The following is a 20,975-nucleotide window of genomic DNA, read 5'->3' as shown; positions in this document are numbered from 1 at the left end:
GAATGTGAAACTGGAATTTTTAAATAGATTAGTACAACTTCCTTTGTACTGTATTTTAGTTCTAACGATCAGTGTTACTATAATGTAGGCTGGGGGGGGTAGAGGTGGGTGGAGGGGAGAGGGTACAAAGCGCCGTTTTGGTGGCTGCAGAAATTAAAACTGTAAGGTCAAGAGGTGTGAATTGCAGGTATTTCTTTGGTTCTGCTCCACCAGACTGTTAATTCCTTTGCTAAAAAGGGGATAAAGCTCCAAGGGGGCCTTTAAGCAGTACTGAAGCAAAGGAAGGTTGTAAATCCATCCACTCGTTTCAGCGGTTTTTAGTAGTTTGCTCCAGCCTTTCAGCCATCGGAAATAGCAGATGACTGAAACGCCAGACATACCTTGGTTTAGAAGAGCTCTTTCTTCTCTATTCCTTTTCCTTCCTTCTTAGCCAACAACTGGCAGCACCACCATTTCCCTCTTATATTTTTATTTCATTTTGAAAAATAACAAGTTTGTATCTTGCTGTTACTGAATGTGATACCTGATTAGTCATATCTGAGCATTGTTCAAATTTTGTCCAGTAGAGTATGCAGTGTTATCTTTCTTATATCTGGCCTCATTTCACCACCCTTGGGATCATAGCTTAGTGGCAGAGCACCTGCAGGAGGTTCCAGGTTCCATTTCTGGCATCTCCAGGTTGTTGTTTTTTTAAAGGATCAGGTAGCAGTTGATGGGAGAAATCCTGGAAAGTCTCTGCCAGCCAGTAAGTCATCTCTATAATCCACTGCTCTAACTCACGCATACCCACCTCACAGCCTTGCTCGAATACAGGAAGTGAGCTGAAAGGGGACGAAAAGTATTCAAGTTGCAGAGGTACAGTATTCAAAAGTATTCAAGTGCAGAGGTACAGTGTAGGTTTCATTCCCATCCTCCACTTGAGCTCTGGCAATGAAATGTAGGCCCCCTACCTGATAAGCCAAACCAGCAAGCACGTGTTTTGTGAGCACATGCACGCTCTGGTGTCTTCGCATTTGTCCTACTCATTCCTATTGCAGGTAACAGCACGTACTTTTGACAATAGTTTGCTTGCAGTCTGCCCTCACTGCTCCCACCCCTGGGACAGAAGAACAGCTGCTACAGAAAGTAGGACTGTAAGAGAGGGTGAGAAAGCAATAAATGGCAGCATGATTCTCACAGATTTTTGCCATGTGACTGTAATGTGAAGTCTTCAGCCAGCCCAAGCTAGTGCTAGACGGAACGTGGCTATATCAGTTCTAGAGTTGTTGACTGCAGGCCGGTGGTGACTTGAGGCATCTCAGACGCATCAGGCCTGCCGGGGCTGCATTGTAAATAAATGAAGAGGCAAGCTGCTGCTGCCTGTCATTCTTTAGAGCCTGGGGTCAGGGAGAGAGTTAAGTACGCGACATCAGCATTCCTGGTCCTGGTGCTTCAATAGAACATGACATTTTGGTGTCTCAAGTGAATGACACTAATGGCTCCCTCCATGATAAAATACATATTTGTAATTATAGATTGTACAAGCTGACAGTTTGCAGCCTTTGAATCTTATCTGAAATTTATCACTTGAAGTGGCTCTGTGTCATTGTTGGGCTAGCCCTGCCTGCTCACTGATGAAAGAAGAGTGGCCAATGAGAATGTTTAAGGAGCATGGTAGAAGATGTGCCTGCTGTATAGTCTTTTTGCTTGTGAAGAGTTGGGCACAATCTAGACCTGCTGCATTTTCCTCTCAACAGAATCTGCCTTTAAAGTCTGCACTACTGGCAGAAATCCCAATAGGTATAACTTATTCCACTTTGCTTACAAAATAAAATAATCCAGCTTCATTTTTAAAGAGCTACAGTCAGATTGTAGATGCTAGCTATTCATAGGGCCAAATATGTGATTCACACTCAGAAAGGCCAGGATTAGATTTCTATGTGCTCAGACATGGACCTCTGGACAAAATATGTTTCCCTAAGTATTTTAGCACTTGTGAGTGGGACCCCATACACACAAATCTTGGTAGTAAATTCCATTGATATTCTTCTTCTTTGGCGATCACTCATAGAGTAAGATTGTCTTCCATAAACATGGTTTTAACAATGAGTCTGTAAGTGACTGTGGAGGCCAATTCTGGATCCACACGTCCTTCCACAGTGGGGACATTGGTTTCCGGGTGGGAGTTGATCACGGTGTGGATTTGCCAAGCGTGCCTCCCCCTAGCACATTTCTCCCTTGCATCCTGAGTTCGAGTGTCTTCAAAGCCCATGACACCTTTGGTAAAGGCTGTTCTCCATCTGGAGTGCTTGCAGACCAGTATTTCCCAGTTGTCAGTGTTGATATATTTCTCACTAAACACACATAGGATCTTTGCATGTATGTGTGTGCTTGCTCAAGATGTTTTGTTGCCTGTGGCAAAGGACAAGGCAGTATCTCTCCCTAGTCAACGTACGGAAGCTGATCAGATGGGTTGTTGAACACTGGTGATAAGTCAGCATCTTTTACTGTACCTGAGGCATTTGACTTGGGGGTACAGAGCAGGCTAGCTTAGAGGACTCGGGGAAAGATGAGAGGATGGGAAGGAAGCTATCTCACTCTGCGTAATAATAGGGCTGGCCATGATGTGTGTTTGTGTACAGTTGTGTCACAGTGATGTACAGTGGTACCCCGCAAGACGAACGCCTCGCAAGACGGAAAACCCGCTAGACGAAAGGGTTTTCCGTTTTGGAGGCGCTTCGCAAAACGAATTTCCCTATGGGCTTGCTTCGCAAGACGAAAGCCAATAGGGAAATCTCCGGGACAGCGGGGAAGCGCAGCGCGTCTTCCCCACTGTCCTCGGACCTCCTCCCCCCGCCCGGCATCGGAACGAAGCTCCGATGCCGGGCGGGGGGGGGGGGAACGCTTCCTCCCCCCCCCCGGCATCGGAACGAAGCTCCGATGCCGGGCGGGGGGGGGGGTGGGAAATGCCACCTCCCGCCGCCCGGCATCGGAACGAAGCTCCGATGCCGGGCGGGGGGGGGGGGAAATGCCTCCTCCCGCCGCCCGGCATCGGAACGAAGCTCCAATGCCGGGCGGGGGGGGGAATGCCTCCTCCCGCCGCCCGGCATCGGAACGAAGCTCCGATGCCGGGCGGGGGGGGGGGGAAATGCCTCCTCCCGCCGCCCGGCATCGGAACGAAGCTCCGATGCCGGGCGGGGGGGGGGGGGGAAATGCCTCCTCCCGCCGCCCGGCATCGGAATGAAGCTCCGATGCCGGGCGGGAGGGGGAACGCCTCCTCCCCCCCCGCCCGGCATCGGAACAAAGCTCCGATGCCGGCGGGGGGGGAACGCCTCCCCCCCCCGCCCGGCATCGGAACGAAGCTCCGATGCCGGGCGCGGGGGAAACGCCTCCTCCCGCCGCCCGGCATCGGAACAAAGCTCCGATGCCGGGCGGGGGGGGGGGACACCTTCTCCCGCCGCCCGGCATCGGATGGCTTTCCTGAAGACTTGGGGTGGGAGGAGGGTTTTCCTTCCCACCGCCAACATTCAGAATGCTGTTCTGAATGTTGGCAGTGCGGAGGAAAAACCCTCCTCCCACGCAAGCCCCGGGAACAGAGGGAAAGCGCTGCGCGCCTTCCCCTCTGTTCCCGTACCTGTCCTGAAGGCTTGCGGTGGGGAGAAAAGCCCTTCTCCACACCGCCAGCCTGGCAAGCGGTTTCCCTAGGAACGCATTAATTGATTTTCAATGCATTCCTATGGGAAACTGTGCATCGCAAGACGAAAAACTCGCAAGAAGAAAAAACTTGCGGAACGAATTAATTTCGTCTTGCGAGGCACCACTGTATAAAACAGAGATATTGAGTGTGCATGTGTTCTAGCTAGACCTGGAAGTTCTGCACAACTGTAGGCTAGTTGCTAATATCCCTTTCTTGAGCAAGATTCTTGAGTGGGTGGTCACTGAAATTCTAGGCACTCTTGGATGAGACTCGTTTTCTATATCCGTTTCCATCAGAATTTTGGCCTGGTTTTGGCACTGAGACTGTATGAAGACATGTATTGTGAGAGAGACAGGGTGCGTACATCCCTGTTGAGTGGCTTGAGTTGGGGATTCTGCACTTACTGGATGATTGGCAGGTTCTGTTCAGTCCTGTGAAACCTCCACTGTGGAGTTGCACAGGGTTCACTCTTCTCTCTCTCATGCTATTCAACTTCTACATGAAACTGCTGAATGGTGTAATCCGGAGATGGGAGTGTGTTATCTTCAATGTGCTAATGGCATGCAATCATGTGTGGCAGGAGATGTGCTGAAACAGTGCCGGGCTGCAGTAGTAGACTGGATGAGAGCCAATAAATTGAAGTTCAATCCACATAAGACTGAGACTCTGTTAGTGGGTAGTTCCTCAGACTAGTTGGTTGGGTGCAGCCTGTTCTGGATGGGGTTCCCTTTGAAGAAGAAGGTATGCAGCTTAGAATACTTCTAGACTCCTGCTGTCATTGCAGGTACAAGTTGCCTCCATTGTACAGGGTGCCGTCCATCAGCTTTGGGTCATGGTCAACCTACAACCCTATCTGAATGGAAATAGCCTAGTTTTGGTTGTCTATTCTCTGGTAACCTCCAGTTTAGATTACTGCAGTGCATTATACACAGGGCTGCATCTGAAGACAATTGGTGGGGAGTATTGTTTTGTCGTTTTTGTTTTAACTATTTACTTGTGTTTTTAACCTTGTGTTTTTATCCTTTGAACCACCCTGAAATCTTGTGATAAAGGGTGGTATATAAATCATCACCATCATCATCATCATTCAGAAACTGCATCTTGTGCAGAATTTTTCAGACAGATTATTGAATGGGACCTGGCAGCCTGAGCATATAACATTGATTCTGTCTCAGCTGCACTGACTACCAGTTGGTTTCTAGGCTCAATTCAAAGTGCTAGTTTTGACCTATAAATTCTTCTATGGCTCAGGGCCCCAGTGCCTCCAAGACCACCTCTTTCAATACAAACCTACCTGAACATTACAATCATAACCATCACCTCTGTGTGCCTCTCTGAAGGGAAATGCAGAGGGTAGGATGATCCTTTTAAGAGAATGATCCTTTTAAGTGGTGATTCTTTGAGTGTGGGGTGCTCTTCCCAAGGAGGTTCACCAGACACCACCATTGTCAGATTTAAGGTGCAATGCAATGGCATTATTCCCCCCCCCCCCCCAGCCATTTGGATTTTGATGTGGCTTGATTCTGGACCAGTTCTGCATATTCATCTTTTGGTTGAGTAGGACAAAATATTTTCCTTGTCATTGATACTAGTGCATTAACACTTTTAGTACCTAGGTATGGTTTCATTGCTTGGGTTTTGAATTGAATCTTTGTATTTTTAACTTGTTTTGAGTCACTTTGAGACTGTTTTCTGTAAAAACCGATGATTAAATTTCAGAGGAAATAAATAAATTGTCTTCTTCACTATTCCATAAATGCCGCCTTGCTGCTTCCCTGGATGAGAGACAACATTGGCCGAACAGTCCTGTAGAACCAAACAGCAGAAATTCCATCTTGCCATTCTGTCCTTGATTCAAGCCCTTCAGACTTGAATCCAGTGATCTATTTCCCCCTGGGTTTCCTCCTGGTAGTAGGCTGCTAATTGCAGTCAGCTGTCAGGTGGATGAATGTCTGCTGCGTATTAATTGCAAGGGCACATCATTTCACTGGTAGGTTTGCCAGATCAAAGACATTTTGGGGCTATGGAATTTGAAACAGAGACTGCCATTATGTTCTATGGGACTCTTGATGTTCTGGAAGAATGGACAACCCTTTACAAGAACAGCATCAGGCTGTCTATTTATTGGTAACCTAGTAGCATTCAAAGCCAGGTCTTTAGGAATTGCATGTCCCAAGAGACATGCAAATCACAACAGCCTTTCACAGTGCTACAAATCTTCCTTGGCTAGAAAATTATCTATCTTGAACTTCCACAATTGAAAATTCTCCTCATTCAACTTGGGGATTACTGCATTTGCATACATTTCAGCCGTTGTTCTCTATCTCTCTGCAACTTTCAGTTCTCAGCAATGCAAAACTGTCTCCTGCTTTTGTCTGTCCCTTCCTTTGTTCTTTGCAGCCTGCTCTTTCTTTCTAGCTCCAATCTTTCCACTCCAATCTTTCTACTACAGCCCCTTCTCTTTGCTTCCCTTGGAATCTACTCCCCTTCTTGCTGGCTTTCTCATTGGAGAACTGCAGCTGGGACGGAAAGGCTTTTGGAAGGGGAGCTTTTGGAAACTCTGCTTAGGGTTCCAAATCATTGCCTGGGCCCATAGCCTGCTAGCAGACCTTGCAGCTTGAGTGAATTGGATTGAAAAGTTCACTTACAGTTTCTGGAGTTTGAAGGCTTCATTCATGTAGGAAATATTTAAAGGTTCAGTAGAGATGAAAGAAAGAAATAGCAGGCATCTTATCTGGAGAGAACAACAAACAAAATGGCTCAGCTTTTAGGGGTGGAGATAACTTTGACAAAGATGCTTCCAAAGAAGTGCTGGTTAGATTGCTAGATGAGCAGTGCCCTCATGTGGTTTAAAGTAACAAATGGATTAACTAGAAGCTTAAGAGATGGAAATGTATCTGCCTCTGTGCGTTTGCTGTTTTTCTTTGTCTTTCTATTTAAACTTATATGCTGGAAAATGTTCTGGTCCCAAGCACAAAGTGCTTAAGTTCTGTTTGCCTAAGCTGCGGTGGTGACTCCAGAAGGAACAGGCAAAGGCCATTATTAGGGGAGCAAAGATTGAATACCTGCCAAATATGGCCTCAGTAAACTGTGCCTGAAAGCTAGGTGAGCATTTGTGGGAGCAATAACTATTCTGGGGCTGCACAACCCTTTGGAGTCATTTATGTTACGTTATGGAGTTATGTTATGTTAAGATTTCCTTTCTTCTTGATGAAGCTTTAAAGCTTTGGTGTCTGCCTATGAAGTTGGAAAAGTTCACAAGTGGATGCAGTTGGATCCCCATTCAGATAGGATTGTGGGCGACAGGTGATACTATTGGACAGGTCCATGATGTAGGTGGAAAGTTTGTTTTTATTGATTACCTTATTTTGATTGCTTATCGATATACAGTGGTACCTCGGATTACAGATGCTTCAGGTTACAGATGCTTCAGGTTACAGACTCCACTAACCCAGAAATAGTACCGCGGGTTAAGAACTTTGCTTCAGGATGAGAACAGAAATCGCATGGTGGCGGTGCGGTGGCAGCGGGAGGCCACATTAGCTAAAGTGGTGCTTCAGGTTAAGAACAGTTTCAGGTTAAGAACGGACCTCCAGAACGAATTAAGTTCTTAACCTGAGGTGCCACTGTATGAATTATATTTTTCTTAGGTATTTTTTGCAAAGTTTCCCATCAGTATTTACTTTTTCATTATATATAACTAATGTTCCCAGCATTGTGCCTATGGGTGGCCACAGGTGTCCTCTTTGGTGCCTGTCAAGCTCCCTCACCCTTTAAGAAGAGTTTTGTTTGTCTGAGAGATTTGCCTGCTCTCTCTTTTTTGTCTGTGTTCTTTTTGCTTGGTGGTTTTGCCTTTTGGGGGAAGTTCTGAGTGTTGTCAGTTTTTCTTTTGTTGAAATGGGTATTTTGTGGTGCCCAAAACAACTCCTTAAATTTTCAAATGCACCCCGAGCCCTAAAAGGTTGGGGACTCCAATCTATAATAACAACAAATAATAGAAATCAAGGAAAAGATTTACAATTAAAAATAAAATTAATAACTGAACATTTTGAAGAACAGATGGGTAGTACACAACAAGGGACAGAAAATGAGGTTTAATAATTATGACCCTGTTGTTACAGTGTTCTGTTTTTAATCAGATTACGTAGGAAGGCAAAGAATTAAGTATAAGTCGGCAATGAGATGAGAATGAATGAATGAGCTGGGGTTATACTTTTGTGTATCGGATGATCAGGGAGTCACACAGATTACTAGGTCACAGCTGTAGCAATTTAGGCATTTAATTATTTAATTATTATTTATGTATTAATTCGTTTTTTGTAAGGATGGCAATCCAGGTCAGTTGACAACAATTAAACCATCTAACAATAAAAAGAATGATACAATAAAATTTATTAATTAAAACAGTACAGGAGGCAGAAACAACAGATTTTTATTTTTTTAAGCTGGCATGCTTGAGAAATAAAAGTAACAATCCAGAGGTCAGTCAAAAAAGAAGGGCCTCACATGCAACCAGTGATCATCAGAGAGAGGGGTGAGGTTGGTCTCCCTAGATAGCAAGCTCCAGTAGCTTGGCACGGATTTAATTACTGTATATTTGAAGCTCTCAAGAAAGGCATTTTGTATGCTACCTCTGTGTGTGTGAAAGTATTTTTCTACCCTTCTTTTTAGCTGAAAAGTGGCTTGCATTAAATCTCTCCTGGACATTCCTTCATAGGCCACTCAAAATGCCAGTTCTGAAAATTTGGGGATTTCACCATGAGTATCAGATTGAGCCTATGCATAGGATATCGGGATCTCAGTGTAAATTACCGGAGTGAAATTGCTGCATCTCAATCTAAGATGTTCCTCTATGCAGGAATCTCTTCTTTCTCTAAACAGGAACAGTAGGAAGCAGCCATACAGTGGGTCACAGTATTTGTTCAACTAGCCTAGTGGTGTTTATAGTAGTGCAGGGATGGCTGGTGAGAGCTAATAACGAGCAGAGCTAACTGATTCTAGCTTTGTCCCCATCTTCCTCATTGCTGACCACTACAGTGGCAACCCTGAGTTTAAAGAGGAGGAAGCTGATAGCCAGGACTGGACCTGGGATTTTCTGCACAGCAAGAATAATAATAATAATAATAATAATAATAATAATAATAATAATATTTTTTTATTTATACCCTCCCCTCTCCGGCCAGAACCGGGCTCAGGGCAGCTAACACCGATAAAATTATAATAAAACCTAAGGGGGGGGGGAGACAACAAAACAAAACCAGTTTATTAAAATGTGGGTTAAAATACAATTTAAAACGCAGCCTCATTTTAATGAGGCTTTGTTGGAAGCCGCCCAGAGTGGCTGGGGAAACCCAGCCAGATGGGCGGGGTACAAATAATAAATTATTATTATTATTATTATTATTATTATTATTATAGCCCATAAAGCAAAAGCATAAGGGGAGGGAAACATAAGGGTCAGACTGAGTCCAAACCAAAGGCCAGGCGGAACAGCTCTGTCTTGCAGGCCCTGCGGAAAGATGTGAAGTCCCGCAGGGCCCTAGTCTCTTGTGACAGAGCGTTCCACCAAGTCGGGGCCAGTACGGAAAAGGCTCTGGCCCTAGTTGAGACCAATCTAACCACCTTGCGGCCTGGGACCTCCAAAGTGTTGTTATTTCTGGACCTTAAGGTCCTGCGCGGGGCATACTAGGAGAGGCGGTCCCGTAGGTACGAGGGTCCTAGGCCGCATGTGTTTTCCACTAAGCTATGTCCCCTCCATATAGAAGGCAAGACTGAAGGCATCCTGAATTGCATTGGCTGATCTGCATAGCCTGATGGTGACTGGCCCAATGTTGTGCCAGAGTGTGTGGACTAGGTGGCTTTTTTGTTCCTTGCAATTATATGATTTTGTGAGTTGCTTTTTAACATAGCACATAGCACCACCTGCTTACAGTGGAGGGCCGGCGCTGCATATTGCCATCCTTTGTTAAAATACTGGGCATGAGGTTGGCTTGGTATGTGGCTGGGGAGTAAGGAGTAAAAGTCTGTAGGTAGATGCTTGGATGGTTGCAGGAAGGGTTAGGCAACTGTTGCCAAGCACTTGGTGGGCCTTTCCATTTTCTTCAAGGCCTGGCAGTTTTCATCCAAGTTCTGACTCAGACCAGGAGGTGGTTGGTAAACGGTATAAACAGCACTGCATGTTCCCTGCATCAAGGAAGCTCTGCCATCTTCCTTGGAATAAATTATGCAAATATACAAACAACTCTAGTGCAGATGTCATAATACAGGGCTCTTCACAGAAGCTTGAATAAGGATGGGGTGTTCGGCAGACGAAACAAGCACATTGGTTTGGGTTTTCGAAAAGTGAAAAAGAAGTCCAGACAGAAAAGTTGTTGAGCTTTTTTGTTTCGGGCAAAGTTGTTGTTGTTTTTGGGTTGTTTTTTTCAAAACCACAAAGATATTGGATGTTTTGGAGCTATTTCTGTGGAAAATTGGCTAAAACGACAATGGGCTGCCATACGTCCGGATTTTCCTGGATGTTTAAGCTAATTTCTGCCAGGTAATTGGTAGATGGTTAGGAAGAGAACAGACTAAGTTTTGTCTGCTTTGCACCCCGTTGAGTGTGGTGTGACTTACCAAGGAACACTGTTCCTTAGGCAACTGTTGCCACAACCATATATAAGAGTCTTGCCATTTGTAGGAGAGTGTGGTTGCTGAAAGCAGAATGCTGAGCTAGATAGGCCTTTGGTTCAGTCCAGCAAAACTCCTTATATTCTCACGCTCTTCACTTACTTTTTGTCCTCCCTTATTCTCCCCATTTCCCCTTATAAATTATAAGTTATTTTTAGATTTGTGCAGTTTCAAAACTGATATATAACTGGTTGTATGGACCCCAAGCAGCCCTTTCCACCTCTGGGGAAATGAGTGCTCCTTCAGTCATGCTCCACTTGATTCATGATAACCAAACTTCACTACCTCATTCATCATTACAGTTTGGCGAACATCATCTCTATTGAGATGCAAGGCACTCACTATCTGTAGTTTCTGGCAACAATTGAAGATATTTTGGTTTCAATAAACTTTTCCAGATGAATGAATGAACATTTTGGTCTTTGCCTTGGGTTTTTATTTGTATTGTTTTAAAACCAATTTTAGGTTGTCTTGATATTATTTTAAAAGCCACTTTTAGTTGTGTTTATTGTACAATAGTAAATTGCCTTGAATGAGAGGTGACTCATAAATAATAATAATGATACTGATGATGATTATAATTATGATCATAGCGTAACTCAGTTAATCCTCTATATGCATGTATTTTCTTCCACTTAAACATTAAAAAAGCAAGTCTTACCTACAGGCTTCCAGTCAAAACAGTTGTCTGCAGAGATGGTTTTAACACACTAGGGCTGTTTTGTTACAAGTTTAGAGTCAGATTTCTATGTAGAAAGGTTGCTCCTTGCTTCTGCCTCAGAGCATGAATGAGTAATGGTCAGCACAACATCCCATGGCAAAAAAACATGTTAACTATGTGTTGTCCAAGGTATATCCTTTGGTTTCTATTGAATTCACTACAATGAATTTTAGCCACTAAATGACCTTGAATACAAGTGCATTAAGGAAGTGAGAGAATAATTTATCTTTCTTTGCTTTCTCAAGCCTGTTCATAGTTCTATAAGCCTCTGTCATATCCCATTGCTCTTTCCCCCCTCTGAATGAAAAAAGAGTCCAACATTTTAGTTACGGGGGAGAAACAGCTTACAACATGGGACAACATGATAGAAGCTGATGGTATCTGGAACATCTTTGTATTAGTTGTAGAATTGTATTCTTTTGGAGATGGCTAATTTATCAAAAACTGTAATGTTTTAATAACATGTCACATACAGGTTTGGTTCAAGTTAGATAGGATGAGTGAACACTGAAACAATCCTTGTGAAAGGAATCCCCCCCTTTTTTTTACTTCTTCTCTTCTCGCACCCTCTTGTGGAGGTGGGTTGCCACTCACTCCCAAACCCTCCTCTCCCCACACCATCCAGCCACCTCCCAGCACCGTAACTAGAAAAAGAACCTTAGTACTTTTTGTCAGAGAAGCACCACGACTAGAACTTTGTGTGTCCCCTTAAGAGAGCCTGGCTCTCTTAATAACCCCACTCCCTGTATGGAGAGATGCATGGAGTATGCATTTGTGTGTTTGGAGGTTCTTTCGCCAAAGAGGGGCAGAATACTTGTCTTGTTGGCAAACCATGCTATGCAACTGGCTAGAATGTTTATTTTTGGCATGTTTCTTTTTAACCTGTAAGGAATTGTGTGTGTGTGTAATTAGTGGGGGGCATTAAAAAACATGGCCCCCATCTTCAGTGTGAAGTAGAATTCTACTATCTGTAATGTGTAGATCGGGTCTAATATCAAGGAAATGCTAGCCTCTGCATTTGAGATGCTGGCCAGAACCAAGTACTAAGGGACGGACTCTCAGAATAAGCTAACTTGGATGGCATGCTAAAGAGTGTTTGCTCTTTATTTTGTCTTCAGATCATCAGAAGTTGGAGCGAGAAGCTCGAATTTGCCGTCTCCTGAAGCATTCCAACATCGGTAAGTATCTGTCTTGGAGGGGATAAGTGGAGGTGGGGAAAGTTTCTCGCTTTAGAAGAAGAGTTTGCCAGGGTTGACAATATTTGCCTGTTTTGTGTTCTTCCTGGGAGAACTGTGGGTGGGAGCGCTCCTTCAGTGATTGGAAAGATAGGGGAACATTTGTTCACTCTTAGAAGCTGATCTATACCTATCTATCATCTATCTATCTATCTATCTATCTATCTATCTATCTATCTATCATCTATCTATCTATCTATCATCTATCTATATATCTATCATCTGTCTATCTATCTATCTATCTATCTATCTATCTATCTATCATCTATCTATCTATCATCTATCATCTATCTATCTATCTATCTATCTATCTATCTATCTATCTATCTATCATCTATCTATCTAATCTATCTATCTATCTATCTATCTATCTATATATCTATATCTATCATCATCTATCTATCATCTATCTATCTATCATCTATCTATCTATCTATCTATCTATCTATCTATCATCTATAATAAAAACTCAGGTCGAGAAGGCAGTGGTCCAGAATCTGCTCCAGCAGACCTGTGCATGTTTCTCTCTTTGCAGACATGGCATATCCAATCCTTTCCAAACTACCATCACTTCCAGTGCTCCAGATTCTAGCAATCTACATTTGCAGAATCCAAATTCAGCAGTTAGAACATCCAGATCCTGTGACTGGGATAAATCTTTACTCAACAACTAGTTTTTTTGAGTAAGTGGAGGATATGGCTGCCAAGCCCAAAAGTTATTACCCCCACCAATGGGATACTACTTTTTCCTTGCCCCCCGTACTCTGCACTGATGTAATTCAAAAGTATGCTTTTCCACCTACATAGCATGCTTTATTTCAGGCATGGAAACAAGTGTCCCATCAGCCCCAGCCAGTATTGTCAATGGTCAGGGATGATTCGAGTTTAAATCCAGCAGCGTTTAGAGGGCAACAGGTTCCTGATCCCTACTCTTATTCACAAAACATGGATAGTTTTGCATTATTATTATTATTTGCCCTGTGAGGAATTTTGACATGGCTGCAGAAACTTGGCAAAGCTACTGATGGTGTATACAAACCACAGTGAGTTAATAAACCATAATCTCAAGTCAGGGTCAAATTGTGGTTGAGCCTCTTTTTCTCAGCTTAGCCTACACCACAAGGTTGTTAGGAGGGTAAACATGGAGTAATCACATCTACATACACCAACCTGAGCTCTTTAGATGAAAAGTGGGAAATAAAATTTGAGGAATAAAAAACCAGCAACAACTGCTGGTATGGGTTGTGGACTGCACATTCTTGTTGCACAACTGATTGCTCAATCCCACACCCCTCAACCCTGCTGGTTTCAATGCACCCCTAGGTAATCTTGCAAGCCCACTGCAGTTGCTGACGTCAGCAAAGATGATAGAGCAAGAGTTTTAGTAAGCAGCATGTTAGGCAGGTCTTTCCTTCTCAAACAACTGGCTAATTAAGACTATGACACCCCTCTCACCCTCTCCAGTGTGCAGTCTGTTTATTCCAGTCATTTTGTTTGAATCCTTTTTTTTGGTCCTTTTTTTAGTCCTCTGTTTTTCTCCCTTTGAAGTACATTAGTTTCTATGGAAACAATGTCGTCATGGGCACCTTCTAGGTAGGTTTAGAGACAGACACAAGTGCAAAAGAAAAATGAAAAACCAGTTTGTTATATAATGGAGCTGGAGCAGATGCCACGGCGTGGAAGTCTTGGTGAGGTGTGCAGGATGTATATGGGCTTTGTGCAGTGGGGAGTTTGCGAAAGGAAGATGCATGTGTCCATACGGAGACATCCGTTTTCTGTGCATGATGCGGGGATCTTGTGCCTTCACTATGGGATTGTTCTAAAGGATTTAAGGAAGCTATTAGGCATATATCACCAGCTAATTATTTGAAGCCCTGTGGTAAAGTGAGGCAGGCTTCCATAAGAAGGTGCAAACAGTTGCTAGGAAAGGTGACAACTCTTCCTTGATCACTTACAGTCATTCAGTGACGCAAAACAGGAGCCAGAATCTCCATCTACAGTATAATACAAAAGTATGCGCCTTACATTTTGTGTTGATTGGTAGTGCTGAGTGTCCGTGGGGCAATGCTTAGTGTTTTGCTGACCCCCCGCAGAGGTTAAAGCAAACACTGTGCCCATGAGGCTTAACTCCCTCCTTTTTCTTTAGCATGATGACACATTCATGCAGCTAGGCAAACCAGCTATTTTTGTTTGATCCTAGGGAGTGCTTTTTTAACATCCAGTTTGCTTGCACTAAAAACAAAGTGAAGACATTTCAGGGAGGGAAGTATAATGCTGCGTTCAATCTCCTGCACATAATGTTCTCCTGTCCTGTGGACTTAATGCTATATTGTCTTATTGAGTAAGTTTACTGAATATTATTGCCGAGTTAGTATGATACTTACGAAAGAGCAATTGGACCTGTAACAAAATGGTGGAATGTGGACTTCTGTTGAGGGTACCAGCTAACCAACTGTGCCCTTTTCTTCCATGGCTACTGCGTATGCCAAGCCCTCACTGAACTGTTTCTAGATCCCTTTCCCAGGGGCTACTTTTCTTTCTGCAAACCTTCCCCACGCCTGTCTATACTTGGCTTTTGTGTGTGGATGGTGCCATTTTGGCTACAGAAAGACAGACACTCCGAGAATGAGTTTGCCATTCATATAAATTGCACACTACAAATAGTGAGCTCTTCCTGTAGAATATTGCCACTCTTTCTCCCTAAATGCTCTGCATTCAGCTTTTCCTTTGGTGGTGTGAATTAGGCTCACTTGAGTATCCCATCTCTTAGGAATGCCTGCCCTCCAGTCATCTCTGCAGTACAAACACACATCTGTAAATTTGTTTCCTCCAAAGTACCCTAGAAATTGTACTTTGGTGAGGCTGCTAAGAACTCTCTGTTCAAGGTCCCTAGCCCTTCTCACACGTTTCCCAGGATTCCCTGTGGGAAAGGAATGACTATTGAATACCGTAAGTGTTAAATCTGTGCTGTAGATACGCCTTTAAATTCCAGTTGAAAAGTAGGTGTTCAGTCCAGCCATGGCAGTTTGATAGCCTTCCACGCTCTCTTGGATTTGATCTCTTGGTGCAGTGCTTTTGTGGGATCTGGCCCTCAGAACTGAGGCATCATCCTGCATGAATTTCAATGCAGAGACTGAGTAGTAGTCATATTTTGGCAGAATCAAATCCTGTTTATAAGCATTGGCCCTGTATTTGTTTGTCTTGCTAGACATTTTCTCCTCATCTGCAAAGAACTTTTGGAGATGTGGTATTTCATTTGCAAATGATTCCTCCCCCTCCTTTTTGTTTAATTAGCCTTGTTCTGGTGAGGAACAACATGTCTTGAAGCACAGAAAAAGAACCAGGTCTCAGAAGCCCATGAATTTTGTTTCCCTTAAGGAGGGCTGGATCTTGACCTTTCGAGGAGAGCGGAAAGGATATTTAGCACCACACACATTTTCTCATGCCAGTTCCACTTTGCAGGGAATTTCAATCTAACATTAAAGCGCTTCAGTCTGAAAAGATACCCACAAATCTGAGAAGAAAAAGGGCTTCGTTCATTTTATGCAATGTTTCCTGCTCCGCTTTCTGTTTGAATGACATAAGAGAGCTTCACGACTATGCAGGGTCAGTCCCATCAGTAAGCAGAGTGAGAGAGTTGCCTAAGGCAACTGATTTTGGGTATAATGAAAAGGCAATAAAATCTTAGCTATTTAATTTACTATGATTATGTTTTTACTCCCAGGGAGAGACACTTGCTGGACTTTCTGCCTCAGGTGCCAAAATATCTTGGTCAGTCCTGGGTGCAATGCAACTTAACTGAGGGAGGGGGGCATCATTTGTTCTTTCCCTTTAGGCAGCAAAATCGTTTGGCCTGGTTCTGCATCTCATGTTCTATTTCAATGGGATGGGCCTGACATTTCTGTTTTCACGACATGAAGGAAGGCAGTGTAATGGGGCTATTTCCTTGTGCAAGGGACCCTGTGCTGAAATGTTTTCTGGGGATACACACACACACACACACACACACACACACACACATTTTTATTAGTTTTTTTAACATATCATTTCCAACAATCATATAACATAACTTCTTATCTTATACAATGTTTTAGACTTCCGTCAACGTCTCTGATGATTTTCCGTTCTTTATCACTTATTCTGCATTTCTTAATTTCTCTATTACTCTTAATTATCATTAACTAATAATTCTCCTCATAGTCTTTCTTGCAATATTTCAGATAGTCCTCCTTACAAAACTAGCGTAATCTCTTCATTACAATTGCTTTTCAAATAGTTCGTATATTTACTCCAGCCTTCTAAGAATCTCTCGTCCCGCGGGTTTCGAATCCTTCCTGTTAATTTATCCAGTTCTGCATAGTCCATCAATTTCATCCGTCTGGGGGTCCCCTTCTATCTAACCTACATACCCAGGGCTGAACATCTAAGGAGTGCAGATGATCATCATCATCATCACTTTTAATTTGTATACCGCCTTTCTATCTTACAATACTCAAGGCGGTTTACAAGCTGAAGAAACAAAAAATGTACATCTTATAACAATCTGATGCGATACAAAAATGTGATAATAAAACATAACTTTAAAATAGGCAACCTCCAGCAAAAAAGTAACATTCAACAATCATTAGAATAGTATAGAATAATAATATCAGCATACAAAAATTAAACAGAAACCCACTCTTAACAATTACAATAAATAATTTCGAAATTACAATCAATAAAACAACGGCAAGCCACAGTGCATAAAATAATACAATACAAATTGAGAAACATAGACTGGAGGGTGGGGCAAGGCAGGTGGAAGAAGAAGATTACAATAAATGTATTTATTTCTATACCTCTTAGTTCATAGAGACTTCTAAGCAGTTTACAAGCATGAACACCAATGACACAAACATAAATAAGTCACTCCTACTGAACATCTTCCAAGACAATAATGCCCAATTACACCACAAAGAACTCATAACCCACCTACTCTCAGCAGCCAGAAGCATCATAGCCAGACACTGGAGAGACCTGTCAGGAGTAAGCATGGACCAAAGGTATCAAATAGTATGGGAAACAGCCTTATTAGAAAAACTAACCAATAAACTGAAACTGACATGGGGACAAATATAAGAAGACACCTTCACCCTCGTATGGCTCCCCTTTATCACATACACAGCCCAACAAGACAACAACAAGAATCCGCCAACAGCATATGAATCAATCTGGCTAACCTGATCCAAACAAACACACAAAAACAAATCTCACTACAGCCAACCAAAGACAACCAACCACACCCTAGGCCACCCACAACCTCTCACCACCACCAAGAAAATACAACAAGCGAATAGTAAGAGAACTCACACAAGTGACGCTGACTCAAAACCCCATACATACACTAAGTAGAAGAATAGAAGCATTGCCACCCGACCCCACCCCACTCACCAATCTCCCCTCCCCTCTTTCCCCCTCTTTTCTTCCTAACCTAACAGTGTACAGTATGTAACACTAATGTCTCACAACAAATGAAACTGATCTGTAGAAAATGCAACTTGAAAAGAGACAATGCACCTATTTTTGTAAACTAAGATCTATCTATAGCTATCTATCTATCATCTATCTATCATCTATCTATCATCTATCACCTATCATCTATCATCTATCATCTATCTATCTATCTATCTATCATCTATCTATCTATCATCTATCTCACTCAGCCATCTCTGCAAAGGCCACATACCAGGGGTGGGGATGGCACCTGTATATGCACATGTGTACTCTCTTGCACACCGCAGACACTCACCAGACACGCAGGCACACAAACTGTCTTCCTCTTTCACTCGCACACATGTTCATGCAGTCACACACTCAGTGAAAACAATCCCATTAAAACATAAAAATCCATAATTAAAATATGCAATAAGACAGTCCCATTATATAGATATATAGAAACCCTGTATCCAGATCCCTGTTCTAGAGGGGCCATAAAACACCTAATTCCTCTAATAATGTTTCAGACCAGTTTCACACCAGTTCTCTTGCTACAGTAAAGTCTTTTCAAATGTACCTCTGGGCCTTTGGGAGAATGAATGAATGAATGAATAAATGCAGCATTAGTAGAGACCAAAAGAAACAGCTCCATACCTGGATTGTGGATAACTAGATCTATGTTGTAGGGGAGACTACTGTATTGCTATTATTCATTCCACTAGTTAGTATGTGAGCTTGTTTGCTCTACCATTCCATTTTTAACCTAGGCCCTGACAATAATAATAATTCCATTTATAACCCACCCTTCCTCCTGAAGGAGCCCATGGTGGCAGATTTGGATGCGCTGTGTGTTTACTAAGGAAAAAATTAAGTGTCCCTCTACATTCAGCCAGAAATTACTTTTCGTGATGATTGGCACTTATAGGAAACTTGCGCCAGAAACAAACTATGGGTTATCGTGGACGTGCTGGTGCATCTTGCTCAAATTGTATTTATCTTGCTCCTCTTTTTCCTGAACCAGAAAGGGGGGGGGGGACCACAGCAATGGTTTAGTGTTAAATGTGAACCAGTGCTTGTAATTTCTCTCCAAACCTTTAGAGGAAGTAAAGGTTTTTTCTTGGCTTCATCTCAAAGTTTGCATGGAGGGAAACAAACCATGAGCATGGATTCACCTGTAAGCCAGCACCATTTTCTGTCTCTTCTCAGCTTGTTAAAGGGAAGAACAGCCGCAGGTCCAATATGAGCAGTATGTATCAGCCTGCTTCTCATTTCAGACTATGACATGCAACCATGGCCACTTTGTTAGCTTATAATGGATTATTATTATTATTTGTTTGCGGAGCAGAAATGTAGGGTTAGAGACTTACATCCTACTTTGTCACAAGTGAGGTGTTTCAGTACTATGGGAGATTTGTGGATCTTCTATAATATTTTCTACTTCAAACATTCAAATAAACATACGACCGAGAGATTTATTTATTTTTAAGCTGGCATAAGTTTTAGTGGCATTATTATACTGCTAAAATATGTATTCTTCACTACCTTGGACATATTTTAATTTCATCATAGATGGTTGAATGGTTTTCTTGTGTTTAGAAAACAAACAAGCACCCAGCTGTTTTCTAAACCTTTTAGTTTGTCTCCATAGAAAATATTTTGGACTCCTGTCTCCAAATTTTAGATTCTCCTGTAACCTTATGCACCTTTTACGTGGCTTTCTTGATAAATTCATTTTAATTGAGTTGGGTTTGTTCCCACCAAGCAGGCGTGCCAACCAGACTCTCAAGGGAGATAACTGACAGCTTGAACTCCTGATTGTGCTTGAGACACCCATTGCAAGCATTCTGGCAGCCACCTGTTCTCTCCCTCCTTCCTATTTCTTGCCCCCCCCCAGCCCAACCTCTGCTTCCTTTTTCCTGATCCCTCTGGAATTGCTGCCCCTTCATTTCTGTAGCCCTTCTTCCATACTGCCTTCCACAACCTGGTGACCTCCAGATGTTCTGAACCACAACTTACATAATCCTCGATTGTTAGCCCCACTGGCTAGTGGTGATGGAAGTTGTAGCCCAAAACATCCAGAGGGAAGGCTGCCTTATTGTAACCAAGCCAAAGTACATGTAATTGAAATATGCATGCATTTTCCCTCTGCCTACTCCTCCCTACTCCTCTCTTCAGCCCCCACTCCCTGATCTGTTGTTTTCCTGCATCGATTTTAGACTGTAAGCCCCATGGCCCAAGAGCCTGGTATATCTGCTCTTACACACAAACAATGATGGTTCTACTGAAAATGGAATTTCCAGTGTTCAGGTGCAGTGATGACCGTATACTGGATACAAAGAGCGGGCTGCGCTTAGAAACTCCTCCTAACCATCTGGATGGCTACTGCCGGAAGCAGAATACTGGGTTAGATGAGTATTTAGTCTAATCCAGGAAGTCTTGTCTTATCTTCTTAACTTATTACCTAATTTTTGCCCAGCTGGTTTGCAGAAGTTTGGCTCAGAAACAGGTTTATGGGCAGGCAAGTGCCTACTGTAGATCAGGAATTGCATTGGAGATTGCAATTTGTTTTGAGTACTAGAAATGAGCTGAGACCACAGCCCTTCATTTCACATAAATATCTGTTCCTGATTATCTAAGTGCTGTCTGAACTCTAAGTGTGTGTGTGATTTTGTTGTTCCTGTTGTTAAACAATTTGGAGTCAGAAATCCTTGCTGATTTACTGAAAATCAATCTACTAGTATATCCCAGTCTGTTTTTTCCCTCTCCCCCTGTATTATAAATCTGTACTCCTGGGGACTTGGTAAGTCAAGGCAGTGTGGCAGCAATATGCTGGATAGGGGAAGGAGCCTGTGGAAAGGAAGTTCTTGCATTCTAAGTGATCTAAATGCTTTGAGATAATCCTCACAGTTATGCTGCTGGTAGTTCAGATGAAGGGCCCGTTACCTGGGCCTCATCACACTGCTGTCTTGCTGCTATGCATACTTTGTGTAATGTATGTTTTAAGGCAGAGGAGGAAAATTGCAGGTATGTAATGTATCGTTTTGTGTTCCTTTGCAGTTCGCCTCCATGATAGCATATCTGAGGAAGGCTTCCACTACCTCGTCTTTGATCTGTAAGTAGGAAATCCATTGTGACTATATCACTATATGCTCTATTCTTGCACTTGATGTCCCTGCCCAGTAGCTCACCTAGACCCCTA

At 42.9% G+C, this 20,975-nt stretch overlaps 1 protein-coding gene across 17 annotated transcripts in view; it reads left to right on the top strand.

The window, feature by feature from the left end:
* Positions 1-20,975, top strand: part of CAMK2B (calcium/calmodulin dependent protein kinase II beta) — a 205,379-nt gene that overhangs the window by 89,283 nt on the left and 95,121 nt on the right. For all 17 annotated transcript variants that reach the window (XM_080982399.1, XM_080982398.1, XM_080982405.1 and 14 more), the window contains exons 3-4: positions 12,185-12,244; positions 20,834-20,888. In XM_080982399.1, coding sequence (XP_080838525.1) covers positions 12,185-12,244; positions 20,834-20,888 — 115 coding nt within the window. The remainder of the gene's footprint in view (positions 1-12,184; positions 12,245-20,833; positions 20,889-20,975) is intronic.

The sequence above is a fragment of the Podarcis pityusensis genome, assembly GCF_964106645.2.
Source record: "Podarcis pityusensis genome assembly, chromosome: 15".
In the NCBI taxonomy this organism is placed as follows: Eukaryota; Metazoa; Chordata; class Lepidosauria; order Squamata; family Lacertidae; genus Podarcis; species Podarcis pityusensis.
This window is presented reverse-complemented; position numbering and strand designations above follow the sequence as displayed.